We start from the raw sequence: 18,724 nt of genomic DNA on the forward strand, positions 1-18,724 counted from the left end.
TCATTGCTGCTACATAACTGTGCATTTGCTACTGTTAAGAATCATTATGTAAATAAATATCTTTTCCAGTGGTCTTAGGTGACCCCTGTGAAAGGACTGTTTGGTCCCTGCCCAAAAGGAGTCAAGACCCACAGGTTGGGAATATCTGCTTTAAACTGTCACTTCTGGAGCCTCAAATGTCTACAAAACATGTCAGCACAAGGGTGTTTGAATCAGCTGTAGTGGAGACGGTGAGAAGAGCGAGCCCAGGGAAGTTCCCAGAGTTGTGCCCATTCCCAGTCCAGTTTCCATGTTTGACTCTGTCCAGATTTATTCCTGTGACTTAGAACCCATAGACTCCTTTAGGAATTTAAAGCCAGGCAGTGGTGGTGCATGCTTTTAATCCCAGCACTTGGGAGGCAGAGGCAGGCGGATCTCTGTGACAGCCAGGGCTACCCAGAGAAACTCTGCCTCAAAAAGAAAGAAAGAAAGAAAGGAAAGAAAGAAAGAAAGAAAGAAAGAAAGAAAGAAAGAAAGAAAGAAGCTGCAGGCCTCCAGGGGTGGAAATATAGCCACACCCATCTTGACTCTGGACACACCAGCTCAGAAGACTAACTTCAGTTTTCTTAGCCCACAGCAGGAGACGAGCCTCTCAGTCTGACCTTTTAAAAATACTTATATTATTGTATGTGCGTCTATGCGCCTCGGTGTGCATGTGGAAGCTGGAGGACAACTTTGTGAGATCAGGTCTCTGCTCTCTACTTCCGCCTTTATCTGAGTTCACCAGGGATCAAACTTGGGTCATTGTTCTTGGACGGCAAGGGCCGTCACGGAAGAGGCAGCCCCTCAGCCCATCATGAGTGCTGAGGGGTCCCTGCTGTCAGTGCTTTGATGTTGGGGGTTCTGTTTATGACTAAAATCGTCCCTTATGGCTGAACTCTGTCACAGAGTTTTCCTCTTTGAGCTTAGGGACAGAGGGCTCAGCCATGTGAAGGGTGCCCAGACAGTGACTCTGACCCTACATGACCTGGAGTCTCTTTAGGGACTTGTTCTGTTTGTAGAGATTCACAAAGGATAATGTGAAACGCCCCGCCCCATTCACATGATAAGCGTGCGTGCGTGTGTGCGTGTGTGCATGCATGCGTGTGTGCGTGTGTGCATGCATGCGTTCGTGCATGTAAGCAGGAGGTTGATGTCAGACATCTTCTGTCACTCTCCACTGTATATTTTGAGACAAGGCATTGAACCTCAAAGATTCAAGCCAGCTGAGCTGGCCACCGAGCCCCAAGGGTCCCCGCTCCACCTCCCAATGCGAGGATGGCAGACCTGCTGCCACACCTGGTTTGTTATGTGGTGCTGGTGATCTGAACTTAGGTCTTCCTGTTTGTGTGGCAAGTACTTTAGCAACTGAGCTATCATCTCCCTGGCTCCTGGGGTCAAGCCTTTTAAGGACAGAGATATCACTATGGTCCCATGTCTTAGATTCCCACAGCTCTTTTGTTGGCTGTGACGCAACCATTCCCTCCATTTAACTCTTTTTGGAAAAGCCCAGGCTTCTGCTCTCACATGGCTCTCCCCTGAGAGCTGCAATCCGGGAAAGAGAGCACTCTTCATTCTGCCGGTATTGTGTTCAGGACATAGGCCCAGACAGTCAAAAAATAAATGCACTTTGACCCTTTGTTGAATTTTTACCTGGAAACCTTTTTTTGCATTCCTAAGACTTTCATCTTTTACTAGGCACCCTCTGCTCAGGGACAACACAAAAGTGTCCCATTACCACCAAATCTCAATGATCCCCTCTCCACCCTGAAGACATTCAGACAGCTCCTCGTGTTCTCTAACCTTTCTCCTGAATATCCCTAGGGTTGTGCCTGGAGCGAGCAGACTCTCACTAGCAAACTGTCTGTCTTTCTCTTCTTGTAAATTAACCACTTGGACCCCAAATGTGCTCTCATCTCACTGTCAGAGCAAAAGACTAAAGCTGAAGAGGTGAAGTGTTGGCCTGTGGTCAGACACCCTGCTCCTGCCTCCTGGTCTGTAAGAGTTCTTGCCTTACAGCTGAAATTAGGGCAGCTGAGGCCTGTGAACTGAAGGAAGGAGCTCGTAGCTCTTCGTTGATTTAATAACATATGTGACAGGAGAGGGAGAACAGACAGATTGTTTAACTTTCTGGCACAGTGTCAGTTTTCACAGAAAAGGCTGGGATAACTGGCGTCGGTTCTGCTGAGGGCCTAGGTGCTGTTTCACCTCTCAGAGTTTGAGAGGTGCTTTGTGTTTTTTTCTGTAGTACTAGGGATTAAATCCAGAGCCTCGCACATGCTGGACACACACCCTGACCACTGGGCTACTCTCACTACAACTTCCAGCTTCCACAATACCCTTTAAATCCAGCTGCAGGTTGTGTTCACGTGTTTAGTAAGTTGCCCCTAACAAGTCAACACATTTCCGTTGACTGGGCTATGATGAGCTTTAGAAACGACACGAAAGGCTGCCTTGATTTTGCTGAGGGAAAAGGCAGGCAGAAATGGAAGGCTGGGAGAAAAACCATCTTTCGGATGAATGACATGTCACTGAGTGCTGGTGAAGGAGGGACTGGCACTGAGCCCACAGACCCAGCAGGTTCTAGGACACATGTTGTCCAGCCGTGCTTATCTAATCACATCTGTGCTTACTCAATGTTCACTGGGTCACCGCACAGCTTCTCCCCACTCTGCAAAGTTCCCACTTGGTCTCCTACTTGAGGTCATCCAGTATATAACCTCCCGGGGCAGAAGGGGAGCAGCTGAACTGGTCTGGAACTGGTAGGTTAGAATTTACTGGTTGGTTGTATTTGGTAGGCGGGTCTAGTCAGCAACTCTTAAGCTGGGGAATTCCCCATGAGACTTCCATTCTCTACAGAACCAGGGAAGACAGATTCCCCCCCATCCCCAGCGTGAGGCCTATCACGCTTCTCCCTTGGCCAAGAGCTACATTTGCTTGTCATGGCGTTGGTGACCATGCTGCTGCCCGCAGCACAGCAGCAGCTCCTCCAGTTTTGCTTGGGCAAAGAAACAAACAGGCTCTTGTCCAAATGTCCAATCATGAAGATGAGAAGAGCCTTGTGAAGGGTTTATCAGTGAGACATCAGAACAGGGAGAGAGAATCTGCTCTGTAATTTGTGTGCGTGTGTGGTGTTTCTTATGGTCATAGGGAGATCTAAGCTCCTATGCATGTCCTTACTTTATAAATTCAACTTCCCACCCCCAAACATTTTTTTTCGAGACAGGGTTTCTCTGTAGCTTTTGGAGGCTGTCCTGGAACTAACTCTGTAGACCAGGCTGGCCTCGAACTCACAGAGATCCACCTGCCTCTGCATCCTGAGTGCAAGGATTAAAGGCATGTGCCACCACCGACTGGCTCCCCCCAAACTTATTAAAACACCCATGTTTGACCTGAGTGTGGTGGTCCACTTCCAAGAACAAGACAGGACTGTGAAATTGGGCCAGCCTGGGCTATGGCTGTGAGACGTTCTCAAAATCAAAGGTGTTATCACGTAGTACCCATAAAATTCAGTACAGTTAAGTGTTGATTTAGGGACCTACAGGGATCTCTATGAAAGCCAATGAATGTCTGGGCTTCAGACACAGGCTAACATCTGCCGCCCTGAGGTTGCCAGAAGATATGCTCTGCTGAAGCCCCAGGGAACTGCTGAAGACAAAGCCCAGGATTCATTTGGTGTCATTAGGCATACGATGCAGCTTTAAGAGTTTCTGCTACCTCCTCCCTCGTGTTCTTAAAAACAAAAAGCTATTCATCCATCCCTCTGTGGCTCCAGCGGCAGTAGTCGCTTGTCCCCTGGAGGGAAGGCAGAGTTTGGGTTTTTCACAGCCAGGTCTTCACTGACAGAATGACAGCCCGTTGGTGAGTGGGGGACTGGGACACTGTAGAATGTTGGCTTAAGTATCCTCCCACAGGAGGAACAGAGGCCACATCCAATTGCCTGTACTCAGCAGGTCAGTGTTTTTTTTTTTGTTTTTTGTTTTTTTTTTTTTTGCCTAGAAAAGCTCAGGGGTCAACATTACTTCATAGACTTCATTAGAATTCTATTTTGATTATAATCAACTCACAGTGATATTTTAGGACTTTTTCTTGGTTCTGGGAATTGAAGCCACGACATCATATGTGCCTTCACTGTTAAACTCCCAGCCTATTTTAGAAGTGTGACCAGGCTCCTGGTCTCCCTTCTGGATTCACATGGCTTTCAGAGGGAAGGTGGGGACAATGCTGACTTCTGATAAGATGGGTGTAATGGTCCAGACCAGCAACATCATCAAAGTCCAGAAGAGGGATCACTAAGTACAATGTGCCTCAAGTGGAGTCTGTGATTACATTCTTTAGGTACATATTAACCTATTAAATCGATCCTGATTACAAACAAACTTTGCCCCTACCTTGCCTGGCAACCATGAGAAAGGCAGATAGATGTCAGCCTATAAAAGGAAACAAGAACTGTCCCCTGGCCTTCAGGCTCCAACATCTTCCTTTTGGCAAGATGCTACAGCTCAAACTCTTTGCAGTGCTCATGACTTGCCTGCTGTTGGTGAGCCAGGTAAGAAAAAATACCTGTGTATGCTGGATATAGTAGCGGCTGTGGAATTCTAAGGCAGACTCAACCCTGGGAAATGCTGTTATACCTCCTGCAACCTGGGTGTTTGGCAGAGGGTGGATGCTTGCCAACCTGAAGTGGATATGCCTCTGCTCTATAGGTCAATGGCTCCCCAGTACCAGAACTGAGTTCAGCAAAGAGATCCCGGAGAATGACCCCATTTTGGAGAGGGGTTTCCCTCAGGCCCATTGGTGCTTCATGTCGGGATGATTCGGAGTGTATCACAAGACTATGCAGGTATTTGACAAGCCTGGGTGCAGGGTGGGCCAAGAGACCTCTGGGAATCTGGGAGAGGTGAGATTCAAGGGTAAAGCTGAGACAGAGGTAGGGTGTGCATAGAGATGGAATTGCAAGTTCCATGGAGGAGAGTTCCTTAACAGCCAAGAACCATTCAGATCCCTAACACTGGGCAGATGAAACAGGGGAAAGCAGGGGCAGCAGAGGTGATCTACATCCAATCGTGAACACTTTTTTTCTTTCCCCGCTAGAAAAAGACGCTGTTCTCTAAGTGTGGCCCAGGAGTGATGTCCATACCAGGGGAAAAGTCAGCTCCAACAGTGCTCCGTTATATGGAATATTGGTTAACTGCATTTAAGTGAAGCAACCTTGTGTTTTTAATATTTAAAGACAGATACTTGCTTTAAACTGGTCTCCATTTCTTCTTAGAATGTTGTTGATACATAGACGTTGTACATAGACGTAACTAAGTTTGTCAGAGTTTATTTTTCTATAAATACTATTAAATGTCTTAAATCCAAATTCTGGCAGTCTGGAATTGACACTTGGCCCACTTCACACATTATAGGAAAGAGCACTCACTATCTAACGAGTGGAGCTGCTCCACCTTGGAGGTGTGGAGAACACCCACTCTTCAACGAATCTTACACCAGGCTTGATAGAGGCAATGCTCAACAACTGTCAGTCTGTGCGGAGTAGACAATGGCTCTTTGCTCTGTAAACAACTCTTTAGGCTGGCATGTGCCACCTGAGGCCTATAAGACTTTGCCTATAACTTTATGAACATAAAACAGAAACCAAAGAAAAGCCTGACAAAACAATAAGCTGGGTGTAATGCAAATTCTAATTGTTCTTAATAACAGAAACTCGGAGTCAGATATCGGGGTAAATGCTGAAAAGATCAGAGAAGTAAAGGAGCCAGTTACTACAGAGACTTTTTACCTCTACCATATCCTTAGTCCGAAGGGAGCAAGATCGTGTCTCCATGAATTCTCAGACTGAATGCTTTGAGCTCCTGTCTCCTTCCACCTTATATTCCTCTCTTTTCCCAGCCATATCCCTTCCTGTCTCCATTTCTCTAGTGCTAGACTTAAAAGTATGTGACTTTCAAATACTGGGATTAAAGGTGTGAGAGCCACACTTTCTGGCTCTGATTCTCTCTCTTTTTCTCTCTCTCTCTGTTTTGTTTTTTTGAGACAAGGCTTCTCTGTGTAACAGTCATAGCTGTCCTGGAACTGTGTCTGTAGACCAGGATGCCCTCGAACTCACAGAGATCTGCCTGCTTCTGCCTCCCTGTTGTTGGGATTAAAGGCGTGTGCCACCACTCCCCGGTTGGCTCTGATTGTCTTTTAAACTGGATCAACCCTGGCCTTGAACTCACAGAGATCCAGTCGGTCTCTGCCTCCCAAGTGCTGGGATTAAAGGTGTACGCCACCACTGCCTGGCCTCTATGGCTAACTAATGGCTAGTTCCCCATTCTGATCATCAGGCAAGCTTTATTTGTTAAAGCACAAACAAAATATCACCGCAGCTGGGCATGGTGGAACACGCCTTTAATCCCAGTACCTGGGAGGTGGAGGCAGAGGCAGGCAGATCTCTGCTGATTCAAGGCTAGCCAGGTCTATATCATGAGTTCCAGGCTAGCCAGGCTACAAAGTGAGACCCTGTCTCAGAAAAACAAAAACAAAATTCAACAAATAAATAGTAAAAATAAATAAATAACGAATGAAACAATAATAGTCTATGTCTCAAGAGCATAAAAAAGGGGTTGAAGCCGGGCGGTGGTGGCGCACGCCTTTAATCCCAGCACTCGGGAGGCAGAGGCAGGCGGATCTCTGTGAGTTCGAGACCAGCCTGGTCTACAGAGCTAGTTCCAGGACAGGCTCCAAAGCCACAGAGAAACCCTGTCTCGAAAAACCAAAAAAAAAAAAAAAAAAAAAAAAAAAGGGGGTTGAAGATTTCCATTGGTGCAGGACAATTGATATCCATGGATAAGGACCTATGGCCATGAGCACAAAATTTCTGTACCCAGAAAATGAGACCTATGCTGGTGGGATGAGACCATTACAGAGTAAGACTGGACTCTAAGATACAAAAGAGCAACTCTAGGAGGAAATCACAGTAGGAGCTGAAGAAGTGAGAGCACATGCATATAAACATTATACAGAAAAGCTATCTGATATTTATTAAACTTAGTTTCTCCAGCTATGGTTTGGCATTATACAAAGCATCGTAATGACACAGTAGAGTTAAAAAGAGTTTTACAAATTGAAATGTGATACCCTTGTCTCCAAATATTTTAATTGCCATAAATTTGTTTAAAAATACACATTAAACGCATGTTTGACACTCTAAACTTTCTATAATCTCAATACCACAAAATACATATAATATACTATACAGATGTGGAAAATCTAGTTAGTATATAATACTTTGCTCACCATTAACAGCTTATTATGTGAAATGCACATACTGACTTAGAAATCCTAGCTTTTGAGCCCCAAAGTACCTCTGAAATTTAATGTATTGCAACAAATAAAAATCACAGTATATAATTGAAATTTTGGTTGAAAGTGTCAGATGCCTAGATATTTTGGATAAAAGAAACGTAAAACAAAGATTGGATAATGTACAAGATGAAGCCTCCTATCAGCAACAGTGCCTTTCTGCAGAGGCAATAGGCCTGTACTTTATCAATTGTGTTACTTCCCCTCCAAAACCCTCCCCAAATAGCAAACCATTATTTACCAAATGATTTTAATTTCAAATAAAAAGATCTTCAATAAATATATAAGCATTTCCATCCTCCATATATAAAACTTCTCAAAATCATTCAAAACGGAGGCTAGGTAGAAATTTCCCTAAGTGTGCTTACCAACTGGGCATCTGGCCCTCAAGTGTGGCCTTTGCAGGCCCTGCCAAGTGAGCCAGCGCTGTTGGTGAGCCCCACCCCATCCCAGTACTGTTGAATGCTCATGTCAGTGATGTGCAGGTGTGTGCATAATGGGGACACCTCTGAGACAACAACAAGCTCAACAATACAGAAGCCATGGCATTGGTTTGAAAGGTAGACTTCCAAACTGATGTCTTCCAGAGAGGTACAGAACAGGCAGAAACCCAGTGGCTAAAAGCTGAGAAGGAAGCTAACACAGAAGCAGCAAGGTCAAAGCCAAGTATTAGAAGGATTTCTGGGTGGGAGCTTGTCCACGCTCTTCTGAGAGCTTTCTCCGGGTTTAAGGATGGTGAGTTCTGCTTAGCTGAGCAACGACAGCAAGGAGAGAGGTGCATGCGGACAGTCCTGAAAATCAACTTCTTAAAAATTAGCTATTTAAGCTGAAAGAAACCTCTAACTTTGTTGAGACTTCACCCAAACACCTTGTTCTAAATTCCATCTACAAAACAGGTGTAGCTTCTGTTTCCATCCCCTGCTCAGGAGACAGCAAGTTCTTTTTAATTAACATGTGAACAGGAGTTCCGCAGACCAACATCCTCTTTCTCAGTTTCCCTAGTAGTGCACTCAACTGACAATCTGAGTGCTAGAATTCAAGCATGCACCACCACACCTTGTTCACCCAATGACTTTTATTTATTTCTTGAAGAGTGGGTCTCAGTAGCTCAGGCTCACTACCCAGCAAAGGCTGACCTTTGCATCAGGGTATGCACCAGCACTCCTGGCCTTCTCTAACCTTAAGGACTTTTGTTACTTGCTGGCTTGATTTCAGGGTCTGAAAGTCAAAGCTCAATGCCTCCACTCACAAGTATGTGAAAGGTACATTCACCAATGTGACAACTGGGCCTTCTCAGTGCATCTTCCCAGTCATTCACTACTTTTTCTGCTGATTTTACTCACAGCAACACTAGGTGTGAAATACTACTGGAAAAAGTCTGCCTCTCCAACTGAGATGTGAAGATGGATGGGATCTGTGTTCCACATCCTAAGGGAACATGAGATACAGGAGTCTATGGACTTGAGCAAAGTGCTCTGGCTCCCCAAGTCACTTAAGTTTAGTCTGACTATCACCACCCAGCCTAAAACAGGCATCCTCAGTAGATGTCCTTGGGACCCAGACACCTATAGACTCCTATAAACCAAAATATACAATGAAGCCATTTTGTTCAATTAGCTATTGGAAAATTAAAATCTTTCCCACCCTGTAAGAGCCCTATTACACTACAGAAGGGCTCAAATATATTTTAAAAGTTAATTTACTACAAATCATAGTAATTAAGCTTTAACAATCTAAAGGAATACACATTGCACCCTTGAATGTTAATATTCAAGGTGCCAAGAACAAAGTGTCTTAGATCAATTTAATAAATAATGTGGAAATAGTTGCACTAAGCTAAAATACTAAACACACACATTTGACAAACTAATTTCATGTTTTCATACATACATACATACATATATATAAAGTGTGTATGTGTACATAATTTTAAGATCCAAAGTTGCATACCCTCAGACCTAGAAGAGTGCACAGCATCCCCCTTCTCAACTGAGCTAGGCATCATCTAATGGAGCTATTTAACTGGCTGCACTACAAACTCCTCTGAGCACTGACCTCAGGCAGTGCTTGTACTTCTGACAAGAACCTTTGTAGGCCCTGGCTACACAATGCAAGCTCATTCATTAAACATCAATGTACCAAAGTTTCAGCGGTTAAATACAAATGATGCTGCCTAATCTAGCTGATTAAATCTTTAATTAAAAAAAACAAAGAACAATTTAAATTTAAAAACAAAACAACAAAAACAACAACAGCTACTCTAAAGCCACAAGTGTGTCATTCAAAGTGCAGCCCAGATGCCTATAAATCCCTAGTGCAAGAGCTTCCCAGAAAAACAGGCAAGTGTGGGTGCGTGCACACATTACTCTGAATTGTTTTAATATTGGAGAATTAAATCAGTAGAGATCAATCTTCTTCCTTCAGCAGCAATATTTGTGAATATATTTGAAAGCTCACTGATAATAATAAAGTGACTCCAAAACTTCTTGCCCAGAAAAAGGTGTTACTGAGCAAGGAAAGGGCTGGGTGCTCTCCAGCCAGTATGGGGCATGGGCAAGGCTGTGTAATCTTGAATGCCCGGAGGGGAGTGCTCCCCACAGCCCAGTCTTTCCCAGGCAGGATGACTGTGACAGCTCCCACACTGCAATCATGTGAGATGCCTGACCAGAGTCTAATGGTGCATGCTGCTGCCTCCTGGAATAGGAGTGTGATCTTAGAGCAGTGAACTGAATATTAAAGATAGTTGCTATTTCTAGTACTAACTATACATTGAATACAAGTTTCAGACTAAGTTTTAAATGGCTAAAAACCACTGAGGGCACCTACTGAGAAGGGAGGAATGGTCACTTGTAAAGGAATCAAGGTATGTGCTGGACATGACTGACACAGAGCGTCTGAGAAAAGACACAGAGGAGAGAGTGTATGCTCACACACTATGACATCAAAAGTTCAATTACTCAGGATCGGAGTTTCTACCTGGTGGGGAAAATCCTCCACAATGAAAGGCTTAACAATTTCATTCTCCAAGAACAGACAGTTTTAAAGAGAAAATTTCTTAAAGCAGCACCATGAAACATGTATGAAACTCTGCTTTAACACATCAGTGTCACTCCAGAATGTGTTGGCCACCTTGAAGACACACAGACCAGAGCTGGAAAGCAGAGGCCAGCACTGCAGCTGCTAAAGTCTAAAAGCCCAAAGGGCACTTGTTCCACTTCTAAGACCTCCCTGAAGTTAAGGAGCCAGAGTGAGAGAGAAGAGGCAAGGACAGGACACACAACTGTTAGACCATGTAAGTTACTAGCACAAGAGAGGAGACAATGGCCTCTGAAGAAAAAGTATTCCTTAAACACACTACAATTAAATTAGAAAGGTATCAGAGGCAATTTCTCCAAGGGAAAAATTTTATATTCAGCGTAAGCTATAGATATCAACCCTCAATGGTATGTAAAAATAATGAGGTACAAAGCAATTAAGCTCTGTGAATATGAGACTGTAGGACAAAGCCCACTATCTTTAGAAACAGGTGGTGAGAGAGACTAGAAGAGAGGACTCACAACACCGCTGGATGTGAAGATATTCTCTCTCTCTTCCCCTTTCCCATTTCAAGTCTGAACAATCATCTACTAATAACAGGGATTTTTTTCCTCCCCAATTGGATGGATTTTTGGAATGAGAAGGAAAAGCCATTTTCTGAAGCAGCATTACACCCAATTGATTATACTAAGTCAGGTACCAAAGCACTAGCTTTTCTGAAGGGATCTATGTTAATGTGACTCTAAAGGAAGATTTAAAATCAAAGAGAATTTAAAATTATTATTGTAGAGGACCAACCATGCATGGCTAATCTGGTCCCAGCATAAAACTTTATCTGTAAACAATCTGTAGAGTTATCATTTAAAGTTAAGATTTAAGGCACACCAGACATGACGGGGGCACTAAAAAGAAGGAAGAGAGACATTCCTCATCCTTCACTGCTATACGCACCTTGTTGGGAACAGTAGTTTGATAAGGAATTGTTACAGAGCTGGCTTCCTACGCACTACCCCTATTATTTTCCCCTTTCCAAGAGAGCTCACAATGAGCCAAGTTAGGTACTCTCCTAATATGAATTTTCTTTTTTAATGTGACAAGGTCTCATTTAGCCCAGGCTAGCCCCAAACTCAGTGTCTAGCTTTATGTAGCCTGTCACCGCTACCCAGTGGGATTATAGGCACGCACAACCATGCCCAGCTGCTACTGTGAGTTTTCTGATCCCGTCAGAAACATACATCATTGATGAGGATCTGTGGAAAGAGAAATTCATCATCTCCACATTAGACATTGTGACACCTCCTTCCAAGCTCCAGTTACTGCATGGTCATATATGAGCATCATAATCTCTCCACCATAGGGGAGATCTGCAGATGTCAACCTTCGAATATTACCAATGAAACAGGCTGCGACCTTCAGAAACTGGATTACTGTCTTCTGCTCGTTTTTAGGAGTAACTTACTCTGCTTCAATGAAGTGTCAAATGAGTAAAACAAAAAAACAAACAAAAAAATACAAGGTTTTAATAAACCCACAGTTTTAGATTGTCCTTTATGAAGCCATTCAGTATAATGTGCTTCTCCCAGCAAGTCTATCTGCTTTTTTGTAATGCATTAGATGCAATGTAGTCACCTTGTGATTGCTAGTGTTACTAACACACATTCACAGTTTTGAAATAATGCATATCAAACCAGACCCACTTTGCTTTTGCACCCATGTAGAATGACATCTTCTCATGTTTAAGTGACTTTTCGTCACATGTGGAAGAGCATCCTTAATACCAAGCACAAATCCTACAATAAAAAAAACTGTAGTAAGACTTGAATAACATTAGATAATTAGCTATAGAAAGAACATGTCCTGTCATGGACAAGTCAACTCTTATCTTAGAAAATATTAAGTAACACAGCTCCCCAAATATATAAATAAAATGCCTACATTAAATTTATGCTAAATAAATCAACAGAATAAATTTATAGGCAGGAATAACTAAGCTTTAAACAAGCTCCAGTATGGGAACTTGAAAAACTGAAAATAAATAGAATTTTACTTGATTATTTATGAATTGTAACTGGAATTCCAATTACTGAAACCATCTTGCTGATATACTGCAGGTTTAGAAGCATTTAAATACTTGTCATGTTGGGAATATTGAAAGGGTCAATTGATGGCTTTGGGTTATAAGAAACAAAAATATAAACCAAAAAGGAGAAAACCATTCCTCATTCTTAGTGTCGACTAGGTGGTGTGTTATGGCAGTTTTCCTTTGTGATGTGACACAGTGTTGTGGGAAAATCAGAGGCAACGAGGATATGTTCAGTTCAAGATATCAACTTGGCATCCTGCCGAAGCCAGTGCAGTCCCTGCCGGGTGTAACGAGCCAGATCTGTCATGATGCTTGCATTAAAGATGAGAGGACCCATCACTTTGTCCAGTTCAGCAAAGAATTCTAGAAAATTAAAAACATTCAGTAAGTATCATACATTCTTTTGAATCACTGATTTTTCTGTAAAATAGCATGTCTCCCACATTAAAGGCCTCAAGGATCTCTCAAGTTCCTGATGTTATGCATCAGTTTAAACAGAACACAATTATGAATTCCATGATGAAGTACCTCTGATGAAGACGATCAACTGCTGCACATTAAGATGGAGTACCAGTGGATTACTCAAAGCACTCTTATGTGTTATGTCTGTGCAGCAGTGGTAGAAAGCAGTCTTTGCAGGATTCCCACACTAGCCCCTGTGTAGCTCCATGACAGTCTATAACCAACCTTTCTGCTATAATCAGAAGTTTAAAAATTTACAGGATAGAAATAAAAGTATTCTTCCTAAGTGAACAACAACAACAAAAAAAGGCAGAATATTGCTGGTAGTTTTTCATTGCCCCTCCCCCCCCCCCGAGACAGGGTTTCACATAGCCCAGGCTAGCCCAAACTCTCAATCCTCCTCGCTGCTTTCTGTTCCCAACTGCTGGGATTATACAGACAAGCACCACCATGCCTGGCACATAATGAATTTTCTATTTCCTAATAATGGACCTAGGCAATGGTCAACATGGATGTCAAAAGTGTAAGTTAAAGTTTAATAGGAAATGTTTCATGCTCATCAGAGTGCCACTATATAAATAATCTATTGATACTAAAAATTTAAAAAATTAAAAAAAAAGGACATGGTTTTTCTATGTAGTTCAGGCTGACTTCCAACTTGGAATCTTTCTGCCTCAGTCTTCCAAGTTCTGGGACTACAGGCCTATTTACCATGCCCTGATCTGATGAAGTTCTTTCTCCTTCCTTCCTTCCTTTAATTAGTTTTTTTTTTAATATTTATTTATTTATTATGTATACAATATTCTGTCTGTGTGTATGTCTGCAGGCCAGAAGAGGGCACCAGACCTCATTCCAGATGGTTGTGAGCCACCATGTGGTTGCAGGGAATTGAACTCAGGACCTTTGGAAGAGCAGGCAATGCTCCTAACCACTGAGCCATCTCTCCAGCCCCCTAATTAGTTTTTTTGAGACAAGATTTCTCTGTTGTATAGCCCTGGATGTCCTGAAACTCTCTTTGGAGACCAGGCTGGCTTCAAACTCAGAGAGATTCGCAAGCCTTTGCCTCTGAGTGCTGGGATTAAAGGTGTGCACTACTACTGCCTGGCTCAGGTCTAATGAAGGTAATAACAATAAAGGATAAATACTATTCTAATAAGATGTACCACCTAGAACATATTATTTAAATACTGAAGTAATCTAATCAATAAAAAGGAAATAAAAGAGACAAGAACAAATGCAATGACAGCATGAGGAAGTAAGCAGTTCACAGAATGAGACAGTCTAGGATTCAGTTTCTTCTTAACATTAATGGCATGGCCAAATGAGGAGGAAATGAGTAGAGCGCGCACCTTAAGAGACTAATAAAATGCAGCATTTAGACCTTGCTTGGATCATATATGAAACAAATCCAACTGCCGTATTTTTTAATGGTTCTCTCTTTTACATTTATCTGTCTGTCTGTGCATGTATCAACAGTGTACTATGTTGAGTTAGAGGAAAACTGTGTGATGTGAGATTTTCCTCTGTATGCTGTGAATATTTTTATTGCCATTGGTTAATGAAGAAGCTGCTTTAGGCCAATGGCTTAACAGAGTAAAGCAATGCAGGAATTCCAAGCAGATAGAGGAGGAGAGAGTAGGCAGACTCAGAGAGATGCCATATAGCCACTGGAGAAAGAAGCGTTGGTAAGGGTAAACCACAAGCTTTGGGGTAAAATACAAAATAATAGAAATGGGTTAATTTAAGATTAACCTAGCTAGACATACATTGAAGCTATTGGCCAAACAGTATTGCAATTAATACAGTTTCTGTGTTATTATTTTGAGTCTGGGAGGTCGGGAAACAAATGAGCAGCCTCTGACTACAACTGTGGGGAGCCAGTTCTCTCTTTCCACCAAGTGGGTCCTAGGGTTTGAATTCAGGCTTGGTGGCAAGCACTGAGCCATCTAGCAGACCCAGCTATTATATTAAGGTATATTGAGACTATAAGGAAAAATTGATGGTAGACAAGGTGCTGCCTACTGAGCTACATTCAACATGCCAGAATAGATGCATCTTTGTCTTACACCAAGAACTACTTCTATTTTAGCTTGTGTAACCAGTTTACACAAGAGTGGTTTGTCTGAGTCCCTTCCCATACATAAGTCCATCTATTCCCTGTCCTTCATACTAGAAACCAAAACCAGGGCCTTATGCATGCTGGGCAAGAAATCTAACAGGGAGCCATGTACAACCCAAGGGTATTTTTAATCAATGTCATATTTAGTATGTGACTAATCAAAGAAGGTTATTAGCAAACTGATTATGATTCCTTCTACAACCACAAGATAAAGTAAATGTTCTCCACATAATTAACTAAATCATAGAAGTTTCTTTTAACAATTCCATCCTCAAAGTTTATTCAGAGCCCAACAAACCTTTTTGTTCTTTGGAAAGCTGTTCAGCTTGGTCCCAAATTTCAGTGGCATAGAGGAAGTTAGATGTAACCTGGACGTAGCTTGCTGCCATCTGGTGGATCTTCTGTGGAATAGTCACCGAAGAACCACTTGCTGAAGCACTACTGCCCCCAGAAGAGTAACTTCCAGAATTGCCCGGTGACAGCTTTGGAGAGACAGGGGAAGGCATCCCAACAGCTTTGCTACAGAGAGAGAGAGAGAGAGAAAGAGAGAGAGAGAGAGAGAGAGAGAGAGGGGATGATTATTCACATGCACATAGTGAGCACTACAAAATTAGGACACTACAGGCTGGAAGGTCATACAGGTCTTGAAATCCTGTCTCAAAAGGACAAATTAAAAAGGCTGAGGACATAGCTCAGTAAAAGAGTGCTTGCTTAGTAAGCAAAAGGCCTGGGTTTTACCTCAGCCCTGGGGATTGGTAGACAAAGGAAAATAAGAAGGAATGTCAACTCACATCAATACAAGAACTCAACAAATAGACTCAGAAAATGTAAAAAATTGCATGGCATTTGTTTCATTTTGGGGTATAGTGAGAGGGGAGTCTATGTGGGAATGGAAGATAAATCACACCCATGCCACTATACTCTGGCAATGCTAAGATCTGAGTGAAGTTAAAACCACCATAACAAGCTGGGTGGTGGTGGCGCACGCCTTTAATCCCAGCACTTGGGAGGCAGAGACAGGTGGATCTCTGTGAGTTCGAGGCCAGCCTGCTCTACAAGAGCTAGTTCCAGGATAGGCTCCAAAGCTACAGTGAAACCCTGTAAAAACAAAGCAAAAACAAAAACACTGTAACAAATCTAAATAACTCTGAAATCAAACTGAGAGTTGAGGTACCATTAAAAACTCAAGATATCTCAAGATATCTGGGGGCTAGTGAGATGGCTCAGGGGCAAGGGCTGCCACCAAGCCTGACATCTATAGGTGACATGTTTCATTTCAAACGTTTTAAAAATTATGTTCATTATATTTTAAATTACTAAAATAGGAAAGAATAACTTAAAAAACTTCTCTGGAGCCATAACTCAGTGGAAGAGCCTGCAAAAAGCCTTTGGTTCAATTATAAACATCAAAAAATTAAAAATTTTAAATACTTTACCAGAGATTTTAATATTTTAAAAGTATCAGTCACTTTGTTATCTATTCTACTCTGATCCATAAATAAATTCATCAAAAATATTTCAGAGAACAAAATTGTACCTACCTCCCCAAGCCAGGTGAAGGTGCTTGAGAATTACTGTAAGAATTCTGCAGGGAAAAATAAATTTGTTTAACAGCAATATTATACACACACACACACATATATAAACTTTTAAGACACTAGATATCATCAAAAGTAATGGGCTAGGGTTGATCTTAAGGAGTTTATAATCGCAGGGCGGTGGTGGCGCATGCCTTTAATCCCAGCACTCGGGAGGCAGAGGCAGGCGGATCTTTGTGAGTTTGAGTCCAGCCTGGTCTACAAGAGCTAGTTCCAGGACAGGCTCCAAAGCTACAGAGAAACCTTGTCTTGAAAAACCAAAACAAACAAACAAACAAACAAACAAAAAAACCCAGCAGTTGCTTTTCCAGAGGACCTAAGTTTGGTTCCCAGAACCCAAGTTGGGTAGCTCTAGCTCACTCCAGCTCCAGAAAATCTAGGTCTTCCTCTGCCCTCTGGGAACAAATGGATGGACACTCACTCTCTCTCAAATAAATCTTTCAATGTTTTAATTTTTTTTTTTGTACAGGCATTTTGCTTGGTATCCTTAAAGGCCAGAAGGGGGTGTCAGATCCTGTGGAACATAGACAGTTGTAATCAGCCATGTGGATCTTGGGAATTGAACCTGGGTCTTTGTATTTGAGACAGGGTTTCTCTGTGTAGTTATGGCTGTCCTGGGAACTCACTCTGTAGACCAGACTGGGTCTCAAAATCACAGAGATCCATCTGCCTTTGTATCCCAAGTGCTGGGATTAAAGGTATGCACTACCAACGCATGAAAAACCTGGGTCTTTTGAGAGGAGTCAGTGCTCTTAACCACTAAGCTATCTCTCCAGCCCAATGGATCTTTAAAAACAACAATAAACATTTAAAAGCAACAAAGTGTGTATGGGTATGAATGCATAACAGAAAAAAGTTATTAAGTGAAAGTTAGGTTCTAGAAGATTTCAAAGATGATACAAAGCAACAATGAGTAACAGAGATGGATGAAAGGAAACAAAAAAGACACAGGGAAATGAGCCTTATTATATACAAAGACAGACAGAAAATAGAACACACATGCCCCATCTAGGTTGTTTAAGGAGGAGTTCAGGCAAGGAATAAGAGATATTTGAGACCAGACCTTGTGCCTGTAGGCAACAGTGAGTTATGGAGGGGTTCTAAAGTCCTAACTACAGCAGGATTTGTGGATAATCTATATGCTACTGGCTTGACATTAAAAAAAAAAAAGACATTTTAGGAAACGACAATAACTTTGTCTGGGCTGGATGTGTAGTTCTGTGGCTAAGCACTCGCTTAGCATGTACAAGATCTGGGTTCAATCCCTAGTAATGTAATGAACAAAACAATACAAAATAACATTCTGAAGAAGGGTGGAAGTGAAAATGAAAAGAACATTTCTGAGTATAGATATGGGCTGTTATATACAGTTATGAAAATCTGTAATCCAATATACACATTTGAAGGCTTTTCCAAGAAAGCACAAACATATCTGAGAATTTTCAGGCAGTAGTTAGTTTGACATTTTGTATCCTAGGCAACAGACTGCTACACATATTTACCTTAAGGTGCTCAGTCAGCGTCTTGGAGTACTTCAGAGCATTCTCCTTCTTCAGTTTGAACAGTCTCAGGTACAGCAATGACTGGCATCTCAGGCTAGGCAATGGGAAAGGGCAGAGTATTTAGACATGGCTACATGTACAAGCAATCTTTTTATTGTATAGAAATAAAGAACTGGCTTCATGCGAGCAACCATGGCCTAGGGTCAGCATTACCTCTTACACAAAACCACAAGGTCAGATTAATATGGAACATACCCTAAGGAAAGGAAAGTAACTAAGAAATTTAGGACTAACATCCCATTAGGCATTGACATTTAAAATTAAAACTACACCAACGTAACACAAATACTTTTAAAAAGTTAAAAATTGAAAGTAGAAAACTGAAACATTAATATTACAAGTATGATGGAACATCCCAACCTTCAAGCACACAGTTTAGCCCACATAATTATTGCTCCTGTCCACATACCCACTAAAGCCCACTCTCACATTTACTGGTCTATCTGCTCTTTAAGAGTTTTCTTCCCATTCTTTCCCACCATCCAGTCCTTGCCTA

The 18,724-nt window shown here is 42.2% G+C and overlaps 2 protein-coding genes across 3 annotated transcripts in view; one reads left to right on the forward strand and one right to left on the reverse strand.

The window, feature by feature from the left end:
- The first annotated feature begins 4,321 nt into the window (after window positions 1–4,321).
- Leap2 (liver enriched antimicrobial peptide 2) lies at window positions 4,322–5,273 on the forward strand. The gene is made up of 3 exons (XM_075992670.1): window positions 4,322–4,567; window positions 4,725–4,861; window positions 5,113–5,273. The coding sequence occupies exons 1-3, from the start codon at window positions 4,424–4,426 to the stop codon at window positions 5,147–5,149; spliced, it is 318 nt and encodes a 105-aa protein (XP_075848785.1). The 5' UTR covers window positions 4,322–4,423; the 3' UTR covers window positions 5,150–5,273.
- Window positions 5,274–7,014: 1,741 nt separating this feature from the next.
- The window catches only part of Aff4 (ALF transcription elongation factor 4), an 84,327-nt gene continuing 72,617 nt past the window's right edge, over window positions 7,015–18,724 (reverse strand). For both annotated transcript variants that reach the window (XM_075992668.1, XM_075992667.1), the window contains 4 exons: window positions 18,169–18,262; window positions 16,610–16,653; window positions 15,367–15,587; window positions 7,015–12,850 (listed from right to left, as the gene is read on the reverse strand). In XM_075992668.1, the coding sequence (XP_075848783.1) occupies window positions 12,723–12,850; window positions 15,367–15,587; window positions 16,610–16,653; window positions 18,169–18,262 (487 nt within the window). In that variant the 3' untranslated portion in view covers window positions 7,015–12,722. The remainder of the gene's footprint in view (window positions 12,851–15,366; window positions 15,588–16,609; window positions 16,654–18,168; window positions 18,263–18,724) is intronic.

Source organism: Microtus pennsylvanicus, chromosome 11 (assembly GCF_037038515.1).
Source record: "Microtus pennsylvanicus isolate mMicPen1 chromosome 11, mMicPen1.hap1, whole genome shotgun sequence".
In the NCBI taxonomy this organism is placed as follows: domain Eukaryota; kingdom Metazoa; phylum Chordata; class Mammalia; order Rodentia; family Cricetidae; genus Microtus; species Microtus pennsylvanicus.